Below are 15,851 nucleotides of genomic sequence, written 5' to 3'. Positions count from 1 at the left end.
GTGAACCGTTTGGCCTACAAGAAAAAATACACACTAAAACATATTTTATGATTTTTCATGAAAAATTTAACAATAAAACTTAAAGTTTAAATTGCAAAAAAACTTCATTTTTGATATTTTTATATTATCACCATAGAATCTTGATAGTTAACAGATGTTTGGGACAAAGTTTCATTATGGAGCAATTATAAAAAAAAAATTTTTTCTAAGAACAACTTTTGGTCGATATTTAAAATTTTGTTTTTTATATCAAAATAAATACATTTTGATCATACAGTAAGCATCTTGAAATTATTCTAAACCACAATGATTATATGAATTATTTCTCTAAAAGTAGAAATTTTCGAACGATATCGAGTTTAATGCAAAAAATATTATTTAAATATTAAAATAGGCCTTTTTAATTAGTTATTCGCGTTTCTCTATCAATAATAATACGTTTCCGAGAGTTAAGACCATATTTCTTTCCACTTACCCTTTTTCCTTGATGGAGAATCGCGAATATTTAATGAAAATTGCCTTTTTTAATCTATATAAATAATAATGGAATGGTGTTTGTATGTCACGAAATAACTTGATAACGAGTCCATGGATTTACCTCATTCTTTCACAGATATTCATATAATCATTATGCCTTAGAAACATTTCAAGATGCTTACTGTATCATCAAAACGTATTTATTTTGACATAAAAACAAAATTTTAAAAATCGACCAAAAGTTGTTCTTAGAATAACTTTTTTATTAATAATTTCTCCATCATAAAACTTTGTCCCAAAAATATTAATAATGGGGTTTTCTGCCCTTAACTGCATAACAGTCATATTCGACATTTTTGACAAATTGGAGTTAATACCATGGAGAGTCATCAAATGATAAATTCTTTTGATCAACTTACTAAAATCTGTGAGATTGTTCTAGAAAATTCGAAAAAAATACCAAGTTGTTTTGTCACATTTGCAATTGTAACCGCATAACAGTCACATTGAGATTATATTTGAGCCTCATGATGTAGTAGCAACGAAATTTCTATCAGAATTATTTTCTGACTATTCACCCAATATGCGATATGAGTTGTAGACAATTTCAGCCTCAAATAAGCTCTTTTGAATTCTTAATGATTTTTTGAAATTTTAGTTTCCTCCCATACTGCAGTAAAATGCAAACTTGGTATCCCATTTACTCAATGCCTACTTTTGTCGAATGTTATAAATATGCAGTTATGGGCAGTTTTGTGTATTTTAAAATAAAAGTTTTATTTTAGACTTTTTTATGAAAAAAAAATAAAATATTTTTTTAGTGTATATTTTTTTCTTATAGTTCAAACGGTTCACTACAACTTCTTCAAAGAACATTTTTCTCTAGAATCAACAGTTTCGGAGTTAGAATTTTTCAAATAAGTTGCATGCAAAAATTCATAGGCCATTTTCAAAAGTTATACTTGAATAAAATGTCCATTTTTTATGGAAAACACTTATTTTACCATACTAAAAACACGTGCAAAATTTAATCCAAATCGAAGACAATCGAGCACGATTTTTATTTTTATTTTTCGACTCATTCTGAATGGAACTTGTCCTTTGTATCTCAAGAAGCTGATCATTTAAAGGAAGATTACTTCGACAAATTTGTTCAGATTGAAAATTGCGGTCAATTAAAATTTTTGGAATCCAAGATGGCGGCCTAGAAAACAAGATAGTGACATCTTGTCCATGAAAATCATTGTATCTCAAGATCATAATCATTTAGAAGCATATTTTTTTCTACAAGTTTGTCCAGGTTGAAAATTGCGGTCAATTGAACATCTTGGAATCCAAGGTGGCGGCCCAGAAAAGAAATATGGCGTTTTCCAATTCATGAAAATTATTGCAGAATCCAAGATGGCGACTTCCGGTTCATGACAATTAATTTATCTCCAGATTCTGATCATAAGGGAAGCATAATTTTTCTACAAATTTGTCCAGATTGAAAATTGCATTCAATTGATAATTTGAGAATCCAAGATAGCAGCCTAGAAAACAAGATGGCGATTTTCGTTTAATGAAATTCATTGTAGCTCAAGTGCCTGATCATTTAGAAGCTTGGTTTTTTGTTTCTACAAGTTTGTCCAGGTTGAAAGTCGTTTAATTGAACATTTTGGAATCTAAAAAAAAAAGATGGCGGCTTCCGTTTCATGAAAATAATTGTATAAATATTGTAGAAAACAAGATGGCGACCTCCATGTCAATTATATTATCTAAAGTTCCTGATTATTAAGGAAGCATGATTTTTTTTCTACAAGTTAGTCCAGGTTGAAAATTGTTTTTAACCGATCATTTGGGAATTCAAGATGGCACTTCGCTTCCAATAAACGATTTTTTCAGGTGAAAATTGAATCATGGTGTTCGAACCATGCATAACAAAGTTGTCAAGGAGAAGAGTTACGACCCTATTTATTGGCGTGCAATTTCTTGTGTGCATATACATATATTCAAGGCATAACCTTCAAAGGACTCGAACGAAATCAATTTGAAATACGCCATCTCTTTCTTCTTCTTCTTCTTGGCGTTATGTTCCTACTGGGAGAGAGCCCACTTCTACAGCTCTTCCACAATTAAGAGCTTCTCTTGGCAAAGTTGACAGTTTTGCATTGGTATATCGTGTGGCAGGTACGATGATATGTTATGCCCAGACGAGTCGAGAAACTTTCAATTACGAAAAGATCCTGGACCAGGATCAGCCAGACTGTAATGTAACCGTGACTTTAAAATAAACAAATAAACTTAAGTTGAACATGCATCAAAGCCAAACCACTAGCTAATGGATTAAATTTTCAGCACAAACGGTTGTCTGATGTTCTAGATTTGTGATCTTGAAAATTCAAGGTTTGGCTTTATGCATCTTCACCTTAATCTTATACAATTTTTATGCACTCAGTACTGTTACCGCCAAAACTTAGCATTAGGCTTAGCTTAGCTTAGACTGACTACACATATCAATGGTTGCTATTCCGTGATTGACCGAAGTCAGTGAAAATGCACAAAGAATCAACTAGAAGTTTGACTGGGATTGGCCATAATCTTCTTCAGTGTGCATAATTCAGTGCCTCTATTTATACAGGGTCAATAACGGCGCCGGCCACGTCCTTGCAGTCAGGTGGGATTGAGGGAAGGAATGTTAGTGTGTAACCTTTGCTATTTGGAGACCGTGTTTGCCTCTGCATCTCCACAAAGGTTACTGGGAGGGATATTTGTTAATGGGGAGGATCGTTGGGTCACAGGATTCACTTTGATAAGCGATTAGACCATGATAAATAATTATTTGTGAGATATAAACATGATTATGCCGACACTTGAGGTGACGAACCATTCAAAGTTTGTTGAACAAATACCTGAATGTAACATTCCTAACACTCCTATTCTTATGCCGACACTTACAGTGACGAACCATCCAAAGTTTGTTGAATAAAGTGAACCTTTCGGAAGTCTACACTTGTAGTGTCGAACCATTCAAAGTTTTTTTTAATTACAAAAATAAAGGTAAAAAGAAAGGGGTGTTTTGAAAAAAAAAAGTTAAATATTAATAATTCATGAATCAGAGTTTATGTCGACACTCACAGTGACGAACCATTCATAGTTTGTTGAAAAATCATATATACATATAAGGACTAATCGAACGCGGCACTTTTTCACTTTACTCGTCCGACGCGCGACATATTTGATCCTGTCCTCATCGCTCGCCCCCGCAGGAGCAAGCGTCAAGGTCGAAGGATAAAACACTTCTAACGAACCAATCACTTTTTCACTCCTAGCAACCGACGCGCGACATGTTTGATCCTGCCCTCATTGCTCACCCCCGCAGGAGCAAGCGTCAAGGTCGAAAGATCAAACACTACTAACGGACCGCGCACTTTTTCACTCCTAGCAACCAACGCGCGACATGTTTGATCCTGCCCTCATCGCTCGCCCCGCAGGAGCAAGCGTCAAGGTCGAAGGATCAAACACTACTAACGAACCGATCACTTTTTCACTGCTTCACTACCGACGCGCGACATGTTTGATCCTGCCCTCATCGCTCGCCCCCGCAGGAGCAAGCGTCAAGGTCGAAAGATCAAACACTACTAACGAACCGATCACTTTTTCACTGCTTCACTACCGACGCGCGACATGTTTGATCCTGCCCTCATCGCTCGCCCCCGCAGGAGCAAGCGTCAAGGTCGAAGGATCAAACACTACTAACGGACCGCGCACTTTTTCACTCCTAGCAACCAACGCGCGACATGTTTGATCCTGCCCTCATCGCTCGCCCCCGCAGGAGCAAGCGTCAAGGTCGAAGGATCAAACACTACTAACGGACCGCGCACTTTTTCACTCCTAGCAACCAACGCGCGACATGTTTGATCCTGCCCTCATCGCTCGCCCCGCAGGAGCAAGCGTCAAGGTCGAAGGATCAAACACTACTCTGTTACCGCCAAAACTTAGCATTAGGTGCATCAAACTTCCACCGGACACTTAAGCCACTTAATTCATAATTCGAAAAATATTGATTTTATGGGCTCGTGTAACCCATTTATGATAAATATTATCATTTTTATAGTGTACAAAAATAAATTTGAAAATATAAATACGAATTATGACAATGCATTTTGATGATGTATTTTAGTATCAAATTGATCGATCTTGAAATGTGGCACCCAATACCGGACACGATCTGGAAATGCCTCGAATTCTGCAAATATGAACATCATTGAATGTGTACACTATAGGAATAGTTAACAATTACCAGTTCAATGCATTTGCAACATTTACAAGAATAATTTGCGTTTTTCTAAGTTTGAAAGATGCCTATCAAATACCTCTTCCATATATGATGAAAAATAGCACATTTTACGGTGTTGTTCTGAATGTTCATTCTTCTTAATTTTATTGCATGTTTGATACCATGATCGACGGAATCCATGAAAAATGAAAGTATTTTGAGACACTGGTGCAATAATTACAAAGATATCATATAACAAATCAAGCTGTCCGAAACTGAGGGACAGGAGGTGCTTAACGAAAATTGTAATTTGTCCATATTTAGTTCAATTATGGTACAAAACACATTCATGCTATCAAATAAGGATTATGTTCGATCATGCTTGCGTGATCCAAAGTGTTTTTTCATGTTCAAAATAATTACTAAATAGGCTCAAAATTAAGAGAATACGTCAATTTTTTAAAGATTTTCAAACTTTTCTACTTTTTTAAAAAGGTATGCATATTTCAAGGATGTGTTATTCTACGCAAACATTAGTCTACATAATAGCTTTCTTTTCTACTAATACACCATCTTGATTGGACCGTGATTTCTCAATGTTTCGACTTTGTCCGGTATTGGGTGCTGCCCGGCACTGGGGGATCTCCCCCTACATTGATTGACCGCTTTTTAATTGCCTTAAGAATACTAGTGAACAAGTAGTCTATGCATCAAGATCATATAAAACTAAAAGGCAACATTGAGCACATAATAGTTAAAGTAGTTGGTACAGTCTGTAATCGTCCAGAAAAACAGTAATGTTTCAAAGTCAAGTAAACAGTTCATAGTACAGAACAGTGGTTTAATCCAAATTCAGTGTTGATCGGTAGATTAAAACGAGTTGCAATAAATATAACCATTAATACGGAAGATTATGTGTACCAGTTCGCCGTCAAATGAACGTTGCGTTGTAGTTCAGTAATTTCATATAGTAAATATTGCTACTCTACCCATTATCACCGCGACTACCACACCGACGCTCTTATGTACGTGAACAGTTACAATTAAGCTAAGTTAGAATAATGAGATTCGGGGAGAAACATCTTACATGCAATCTTATTGGGCCCTTTTTTACCGAAATGGTTGAATTTTTGAATAGTGATTACTAGCTCATGAGGTATGGAAGTTGATATTCTTGAACTTTTTTTTTTTTAATTTGAACTACCCTAATAATCATCAATCACACTCTTAGGGCGTGTAAAAGACTACCTGGAAATTCATGTGTTTCTTTGTCCTGCATTTTTGTACCTTCCTTTACTGAATATTCCATCCATCGTATACTTTGCAGCTCTCAGTTGCCAAATTCACTTTGAATCTAAATCCATTCGAAACAAACGGTCTTGTTCTGAGACGAAAAACAATTATTTCCAACGAGTTTATTCAATTTTTGGTGATTTAAATTTCACTGAACGATGGTAGTCGCCAAAAAGTGGATCTACGCTAAAGCCTTTTCGGGGTTTCCAACAGTCAACAACTTTCGACTCGAACAAGAAACTATAGATGCGAAATTGAAAGATAATGGTGAGTATTTTCAGTAGACTATAGCGCATAATCAACACTAGAGAGATTTCTTATTTTCAGAATTCTTCGCCGAAGCAATCTATCTCAGTGTAGATCCGTACATGCGAACCTTCATGCCGCAGTACCCGGAGGGAACAGTAATGATCGGTTGCCAGGTGGCCAAAGTCTTGGACAGTAAGAATCCGCACTTTCCAACTGGAACGTATGTGGTGGGTGCCTTCGGATGGCGTACCCATTCCGTGTGCAAACCGGATGAGGTAGAACCAGAATGGAAACCATATCCGTTACCGGATTTCTCCGGAGAACCACTATCGCTGGGAATAGGAGCACTCGGAATGACAGGCCAGACGGCTTATTTTGGCTTTTTGAAGATATGTAAACCGAAGGAGGGAGAAACGGTGGTGGTCAGCGCAGCAGCCGGTGCCGTTGGGTCCCTGCTTGGACAGATTGCGAAAATAAAGGGATGCAAAGTGATTGGAATTGCCGGAACCGATGCCAAGTGCGAGTGGATCAAGAGCTTGGGGTTCGAACATGCCATCAACTATAAAACGGCGGACGTGGAAGCCGAACTGAGGAACGCTTCTCCGGAAGGCGTAGACTGTTACTTCGACAATGTTGGAGGTAGAACGGCGGAAATAGTGCACAAGCAAATGAACCGGTTCGGAAGAATTGCAGTTTGTGGATCAATTTCAGACTACAATAGTGAAGTGGAAACCGTCAGGTTTTCTAAGAAGGATTTCGCATCGAAGAAGTTGAAGCGGGAAGAGTTTTCGGTTTTTCGTTGGAACGATCAACGGTCGGAGGCTATCGAGCAGATTTTGAAATGGATCAAGGAAGGTAGAATCAAGTGTCGGGAAACGATTACAGAGGGGTTTGAAAACATGCCGCAGGCTTTCATGGGAATGTTGGCTGGGGAAAACATCGGCAAGGCAGTGGTGAAAGCTTGAAGATTCGATAATAAATACATGTGTGATGGGATAAACTCTAAATACAAGAATGAGGTTTGGATTGTGGAGTCGACATGGACATTCGACTCGACCACTCACCAACTTCTACGTGTTACAAATTTGATACGTTCCACAAAATCTGAAGGGTTTTCTACTAGCCTTGCTCTTCTAGACATTCATTGTTAGAATAATCCAAAGTTATCTGTCAAATCGTACACTTTTGGTTAATTATTAGTAGGGGAAAAGCAGCAATTTTCGACCCATTCACACGATTTTGGCCGACTTTGTATGGAAATCCGAAAATTGGCACAGAATTATTGTAGGTCAAAAATTAGTGCTTACTCCGAGTTTGAAAGACTTCCTGTTCCTGCTGGTATTCCTTAAGGTTGCATATTTCTCCAATGTCCCATTACATACCACTTCTATTAATTTGAAAATACAACTTACCATGATAGCCATCGGCAAACCCTTTCGGTTTTCCACCGCTGATGAATGTCACGATCAAAATTATCAAAAGCACCGTCGGTGTGATAAACTTCCAACAGGTGCGCCACAGGATGCTCGTCCGGATCGACAGCATGAACTCGATATCCCGACATATCCGATCGACTCCATACATCCAACAGAAGCAGAACAACTCGGCCACGGCCAAGGTGAGCGTCACATAAGTCACGCCGTAGTAGTCCACGTAGTCGATTAGCCGGGAACTTGCCTGTAAGGGATAAAAAAAAGGGCGGAACACGGAACCACGTGATTAGTGAGTGACTTGCGGGCTGCACGATGTAATTGAATTGTAAATTGTTATAATTAGGGCGGCATTCATTTGAGAATGGAATTTGATACGATTGTGCAACCGATCTGGAGTGTCATTAAATCGGGAACTTGATAGTTTATCAAAATCGTACAATCACTTGTTCGAGTATAATCGTGTTAAAATCTGCTGAGAAGCACAAGCATCAATGACAAAATAATTAATATTGTATACACCTCAGATTGGTTCTTTCACCAGTGGAATATTAAATTTTCATATGTCATGCATGAAGGGATGCTAGTTTAACAACCATTGCTACTAGAGACCAAGTTTACTTTGGTCAATTTGCGAGAGAGGAATACGTAATTATTGAGATGAAATCTATTTCAGGTTAACTTAAGCGTCCATAAGTCCTCTCGTGCAGTAGGGGTAACGCGCCCTATCTAGTGAACAGCGAGTCGTGAGTTCGATTCTCACCGACGAAGGCGAGTAAGTTTTTCGAAAATTTCTCATTAATTTTTCCATTTAATCCAATTGCGAAGTAAACCCAATGTTTAGTTTTACGGTAGTTGTTCGAACTTCTACTCGTCTGATTAGCCGTAAAATCTATAAATGGTAATTAAAGAGTACAAACTATTTTGTTTGAAGAAATTTAATGTTGTAATCAAATTTAATTCATATCCGACTGGGTTACCATTTTTATTTTTCAAATGGTTATTGTGAACGTTCAATTTAACTGATTTAGATGCAGTTTTCACTACATGCAATCCAAAGGCTGTGCCAGCATATGAAACTGCTGGCACAAATGGAATTTCATAAAGGCGGACTTATTCCGGTGTACTCCTGGGTCAGGTCGGGTAAAAATCGATCAAGTAAACGGGAATTATGTATCCTTTAGATATCGTTAGGCAACCGATCGCAGTCAAGGTCACTTTATTCGTATACTAATTTGGAGCTTATTACTGCACGTCGTTTGAAACAAAAATCCAGGTCAACTTTCAAGATATGTCCTCTTTTACGGATGTTCCGGATCTTACGAAGAACCATAATGTGATCTTGACCGCAATCGGTTGCCCATCAATATCACAATATTAACATAGGATACCTAATTCCCGGTTTATGTAAAATTTGAAGTGTTAAAACACCATTTACTATGATTAATCTTTTCAGAGAAGAAAGTTGATAGATTTTTAACTCGACCTGACCTACGAAAAAACCGGAATAACTTCGGCCATAGAGTACATATTGGTCCACTTGTGCCAGCAAATGAAACAGCCTTTGGATTGCATGACTATGAAACCTTAAGAGTCCAAAAACTCATGATATTCCAAAGGCCATACACGAGGTTACTTTTCCTGCATTTACTGCGTCATTTGAAAAAAAATGGGAACATTTACTTTAGAAATACCCTTAAAAACTCGGAAATCGTCTGTAAATTACAAAATGTCAATTTATATTTATTTCAAATTTCTACAACAGTTGTACACTCCCGTGCAAAAGTTTGGGTTCACCCCCTCAAAAACTTACAAAAGTGTTCTGTCCATATCTCTGTGATTACACGTCCAATTGAAACTCTTTAAGCTGCATTCGAAAGGCAAAGAGTTATTCTTACTTCTTATATATTTTTTCCAAAAACATTTTTTAAATTTTGCGTGCTAAATTTTTACTTAAAGTTGTGACATTTTTCAAAAAACACACTGAAAAATCATATCTAATTTCCTCAACATTGGATCGACCAAAATTTTAAATCGAAGTGTCATTAGAATCGTAATCTTATATTCTTTGAAGAGACCATACGAAATTTTGGCGGAAAAATCTGGAAAGTTTTCAAAATCAATGAAACAGTCAGTCAAGTCATCGTGCAAAAGTTTGGGTTCACCCCTCAGTATGAAATCGTACAAAAGTTTGGGTTAACCTGAGCCGCACGCACATCATTTTTGTCAATATCTCTGTCATTTTTCAACAGATTTTAATAGTTTAAAGCTTTTTTCAGCGCAAATAATGGCACGTAAGTGATTGGTTTGAGATTTCACAGATTTAAGTAAATTCAGGAGAACCCAAACTTTTGCACGATACACCATACTGAGGGGTGAACCCAAACTTTTGCACGATGACTTGACTGATTGTTTCATTGATTTTGAATACTTTCCAGATTTTTCCGCAAAAAATTAGTGAGTGCTCTTCAAAGAATATAAGATTACGATTCTGAAGACACTTTGTTTTAAAATTTTGGTCGATCCAATGCTGAGGAAATTAGCTTTGTTTTTTCAGTGTGTTTTTTGAAAAATGTCACAACTTTAAGTAAAAATTTAGTACACAAAGTTCAAAAAATATTTGTGGAAAAATAAATACGAAGTAAGAATAACTCTTTGCCTTTCGAATGCGGCTTAGAGAGTTTCAATTGGACGTGAAATCACAGAGATATGGACTGAACACTTTTGCATGTTTTTTTGGGGGTGAACCCAAACTTATGCACGGGAGTGTATATAGAAAAGTTGTAGATCTAAATTGAACAGAATTGACAGCTTTTTCAAAGTCGACATATCGGTAACTTCCAAATTTTGCAGTCCCGTTTTTAAGAGTTTTTTAGAAGTAAATTTTCTAAATTTTTAAAAATGATCTTCTCGCAGTCTCGCAGGGAAATTAACCTCATGTATGGTTATTCGAATGTCGTCTAACAAAAAAATGAACGACTCTATTAGTTAACCCCTCTACCGTCAGCTTCGTTTTTAACACTCAAAAAATATTTAAATCGCAATAACTTGTTTCTCGATATTTTTGCATCACATTTTACAGGATCTCAAAAAACTCTTCTAGTTTAGAATATGCGTCGATACTGATAATTGGTCATCTGGATCCGGAGATATTCCATAATTCCTTGGGGGACCGACGCGTAGCCATAACCCACGTACATATCTCAGCCTACGGACTTTTTATCGTATTCGGATATTCACTCCTTAGAATGATAAGGAGTGTATCGAAAAGTAGTCGCAAACATTCAAAACGGTGTATCTCAAAGAATATTTCATCTTTTTAAAAGCTTTTTTCGCGCAAATCTTCACCATGTCATCAAATATTGAAGCAGCTAAAAAAATATTGAATAGCATGTAGTCTTAATATGAATACAATAAGGTTTATAAAGCATGGAAAATAAAATCTTGCACAAAAATACATTTTTGAAGTGTCTTCTGAAGATTCGATGATTTGTATTTAACAAAATGTATATCAAACAAAATAGGATGAAAAGCTTATTCTATCGGAAAATATGTTTACTTCACCCAGCACGTAAAAAGAAATTCAAAAAATAAATTATTGCTCTAAAAAAGCTCAATTATTGGAACAAGGTCGGTTTTAGAAAGTCACTTTTGTTTAATCAACTTTTGAAGCTCTGTCATATACAGCGGCAATTATATAGAATAACATTTTTCGCTTACATTACTTCATAAATATGCAAAGAAATTTTTCCAATCAAAAAACAATTTTTTATTCATTACAATCGTTCGATATTACCATTAACGTGTAGAAAGAAAAAATCAAAAAACGAGGTACTTAAAAATCGACTATTTTCGATTTTTGTATTTGCTCTCAAATGCTTGTTAATGAATTTGTCAAAATATTTTTTACACTATGTCATGAGAGTTGTGGCACAGAATATATTAGCATAAACAAAAATATTTTTTTCTAAAAATTTTACACATTTATTAACATATCAATTTTTTCAGAGGTGTGCAAGATTTTCACCGACATCTGTTAGTAATTTGAAAAATTATCATGCAAAATACCACTTTATTGAAACAATATCACCACATCATCACTTTTCAATACATTGTTAAGCATTTCTGATCAAAAAATTGTTTGTAGGTTCAACCCATTATATTTGAGACTGTTTTGAAAGTTTGCGACTACTTTTCGATACACTCCTTATATTAATGCGAGTATGTTGTGAAAAAATAAGCAATTTGGTGAAGGCGTCTTTGAGTAATGAGCATTTATGTGTTTGGTTTCACTCTCGACAAATAAATATCTAGAAAACTCAAAAAAAAACTCATATCGTTATTTTCAGATTTCTCCAAGAATACTGAACCGATTTGCATGATTTTTTCAGAGTAGCTCCTTATTGCATAGCATTGCATAGAACATATTTTATTTTTTTGAAAAACTGACCAAAAATAAAGTGGCCGCCAAAAATATTTTATATGGAGAATGTCGGTACCCCAAGGAACATCGGAATATTTTCAAAACTAGATCACTAATGATTAATATCGACACGGATTTTAAACTAGAAGAGATTTTTGAGATCTTGTGAAAAAATGGTGCAAAAATATCGAGAAACAAAAAAAGTCATAGCGATTTGAATATTTTTTTAGCGGTAAAAATAAAGCTGCCAGTAGAGGGGTAAATGGTATCTTAAGATTCCATAGTTTTTTTTTTATTTATATATGGTCGGTGTTCAGACAGACTGGACTACATGATATTTTAACCTTGTAAAGATTAGTCAAGAACTAAAAGAAATAAAAATTTTTCAATGAAATTGTGGTACGGATGCTTAACCAAATAGATAAGTTTAAATATTACGGAAAAAAATGTAAATATTTTGTTTTTCTGAATGCTTGGAGTACATTTCACTGGCATCATTGAAAAGCAGTCTGATTAAACGCCGAGCATATGTTTACAACTTTTCAATAACTAGAATTATAAACTTGCAATGTTCAGCAAAAAATGTGTATCAATACTTTCAATAAAACTCTTCAGAAGCCCATATTCATGTAAAACTGAAAACAAAAAGTTAATAATGTTTTAAAAGGTTGAATAATAACAAGAGTCTAAAACTTCAGAATTAAAAGAAGAGTTAGATAAAAATTGTAATCAACCAAATTGTTCTTAATATCCTAAAAGTTTGCTGAAGAACGCAACCATAAAGAGACAAAAACAGCACGCTATTCTAGAGCATGTTGGCGAACTCCGGTGATGTTGAGGATCATTGTGACGCCTGAGCGCCTAACGGGCTTAGCTTATAAAAGTCTCGCTATACTTCGTCGCAAGTGCTTGAATTCGCAAACATTAATATTAATATTCGATTTTCGAACTTATCTACAATATGGACTAATTTTCCATGTGTATTATATGGTTCTTTCATTTGTACACCAAAACTACTGTATTTCGATGAATAACTTGGGTTCAATTATTCACTTTGTAATGTTTCACCGACATCGCATGGATGAAGACGTACCGAGTGAAATCTGATTAGCGATCAACTTAGCCATTCCACATTACGAATCAAATCCCTTTTCACCTCCTGTGTGACTTACTTCATCGGACACTCATTCACGCTATGGAAAACTTTCGCAAATTTTTACTGAAGGATTTCATTTCAATGACACGCCGTAAAACTTCTATATTTCACGAAATTCATTTAATTACCGCGTACAATTGAGAACGTAAACAAAGTTTTCCATCGTTCGAAACATGAAAATAAAACTTGTGCGTATTAATGTGTGCGTGATGTTTGGAGTAGAAAGCGGTTAGTTTGTATTTGTTGTTTACGCTGCATTGTGAGCAACTGTCACGATCGTTCGATAAAAAAAATTGTGCCTTTATGTTTGGGCTATTTCGATGGCGTTTATGAATTCTCCGGGAAATCCACGTATTTTTTCATGCTCAGGTTTTGCACCAATTAGTGATACTAGTCAGAAAGAAACTTTGAATTCGAAGATATTTTGTGATCCTGACTATTTAGAAAGAAACCGTCTTCGTAAAAAATGTTTATTGCAGCCAAGACGTTCGAGATTATTGGAAAAAAATCTTACTCACTAGTGCCGTCTGGGGGAAAACTATTGAATCGCATGGCTCGAACAATGATAACCCTTGACTTACTGGACAAGTTTGCCAAAAGCGTCATTTTTCTTAGTAGTCAGGAACCTAATATATTTGCAAAATAAAAGTTTTATGCTCACTTGCGCCAGCACGGCAGAATCTCGAACCTCTTGGCTAGAATAAACATTTTCTTTTTTCGAAGACGCCGTCAGAGGTAAGGATCCTGAGATATCCGCAAAACAAAAAAAAACGTGCTCACTAGCGCCACCTGGTGGAAAAATATTGAATATCTTGACTAGAATAATGATAGCCCTTGAACTACTGAAAAACTTTGCCGAAGACGCCATCTTTCGGGGTGGTCAGAATCCTGAGATAATCGCAAAGTTTTATGCTCACTAGCGCTGCTTGGTGGCACAGTCTCAAATCTCTTGACTAAAATAATGATAGCCCATAAGCAACTGAACAACTTTGCCGTTTCTAAGTTAAGTGGGGGCGGTGATCAGGATCCTTAGATATCCGCAAAATAAAAACTTTCTGCACAATAGCATTGCCTGGTGGCGTAATTTTACTTGAGCAGTGTTGCCAGCTTCGACCAAAATTTTGAACCCTTCATGAAAAATTAGATTACAGTTGAAGAGTATTGCATGTTGCTGAGCATTCTATTTTTCGATTACACTCAAGTTTTATGGTTTTGATCCTTTCTTTATTCTTCTTAAACAGTGTTACCAGCCACATGCACATTTGTGCTTCAGCCGACTGTATGGCAAGCAACATTTCCTTCAACTTTGATGAACATTCGGTATCGTTATCTTTAAAATTTATTGGTATCTGCATATCACACCCCCACATAATTGACTCTTTTGCTAACAATCGAGCAGTCTTACTATCTATTACCAAAATATGAAAACTTGGATGGCCATTTGAGAAAGTTCTCAACTCATGCTTCAACTTTACCAAATATCTCGGATCAGTATTTCCACATCTAGACGATGCATTTTTCAAAACCACAATTATAACTCTGATTTTTTACGATCGATTCTTTTTACGCCGATGACATGTAGTTGTTAGTAATAAATTTGATAGTTCAAGAGCAGTGATTATATCTGAGCAGAAAGCAGAAAATTTTTATTTAACACAAAAAAAAAATACACAAAACCAATTTTTTGCACTTGGTAACCTGTAAATTGGAATTCAGTGCGAAGACATATATTTATTTGGTATTGAGGCTGATACAAATATTAATTTTCTTTTATGTCCAAGACCATTTGGAAGGTACGAGGGGGGATAAAAATAAATAAGGAACAAAAAAAATATGAAAAAAAAAATATGAAAAAAAAATATATATTTTTGAATTTTTAATTTCAACGAATGTTGTTAAGCTTTTTCCAACCGTCCTCTGGATCATTATTTTACCTGTTTTTTGCTTTAAAAATTTATAAAACCTAACTGATGTGAAAAAAATGATGAATCTTTTTTTTTCTCCCCTTCAAAATTTTCGGTTTTCTGACGGGGGGGGGGGCGGGGTGACATAAAAGAAAATTAATATTTGTATCAGCCTAATTGGCTTATATATGTTCATTGAACATGTTTGGGGTAAAACTATATTATCATCAAGCACTCTAAGTTTGTTTTCCAAACATATTTAGAAAAAAAATCTCATTATTTTAAATTATTTGATAGTTAATCTATAACTTCATTCTAGAAGTCTCGCGAATATGTTTGAACAGAAATATATTATACAAAAAAAACTCGAAATTACGTTTACCCGACATACTACTTGAAATCTTGCTTGTTTCAGCCTGTTTGCCTGTAAATCAAAGCTCATTGGATATGACATGTGTTTTTTTCGACAAAAAATGATTGCAGAAGTCTCGTCAACACGTCAGCGCAGAAATAAAAAAATTACACTTAGAATTTTCTTAACCAAAAGAGCTATGAAAAACTCAAGCATGTTAGTCTGTAAATCAAAATGCAAGTCCTTTTTTTGACATTAATTTGTTTAAGATATCCAGTGAACATGTTTGAGCAGAAATATTAGGTAGCA

At 35.6% G+C, this 15,851-nt stretch overlaps 2 protein-coding genes across 2 annotated transcripts in view; one reads left to right on the top strand and one right to left on the bottom strand.

The window, feature by feature from the left end:
* LOC5578673 (sodium-dependent nutrient amino acid transporter 1) overlaps nt 1-15,851 on the bottom strand; it is a 31,838-nt gene that overhangs the window by 4,069 nt on the left and 11,918 nt on the right. The window contains exon 3 of the mRNA XM_001657021.2: nt 7,690-7,954. Coding sequence (XP_001657071.2) covers nt 7,690-7,954 — 265 coding nt within the window. The remainder of the gene's footprint in view (nt 1-7,689; nt 7,955-15,851) is intronic.
* On the top strand, nt 5,325-7,367 carry LOC5578674 (prostaglandin reductase 1). The gene is made up of 2 exons (XM_001657022.2): nt 5,325-6,295; nt 6,356-7,367. Exons 1-2 carry the CDS (start codon nt 6,187-6,189, stop codon nt 7,240-7,242), a joined length of 996 nt encoding a protein of 331 aa, XP_001657072.2. The 5' UTR covers nt 5,325-6,186; the 3' UTR covers nt 7,243-7,367.

The sequence above is a fragment of the Aedes aegypti genome, chromosome 3 (genome assembly GCF_002204515.2).
Source record: "Aedes aegypti strain LVP_AGWG chromosome 3, AaegL5.0 Primary Assembly, whole genome shotgun sequence".
Classification (NCBI taxonomy): domain Eukaryota; kingdom Metazoa; phylum Arthropoda; class Insecta; order Diptera; family Culicidae; genus Aedes; species Aedes aegypti.
The sequence above is the reverse complement of the archived record's forward strand: the minus strand, read 5'-3'. Positions and strand labels throughout refer to the sequence as shown.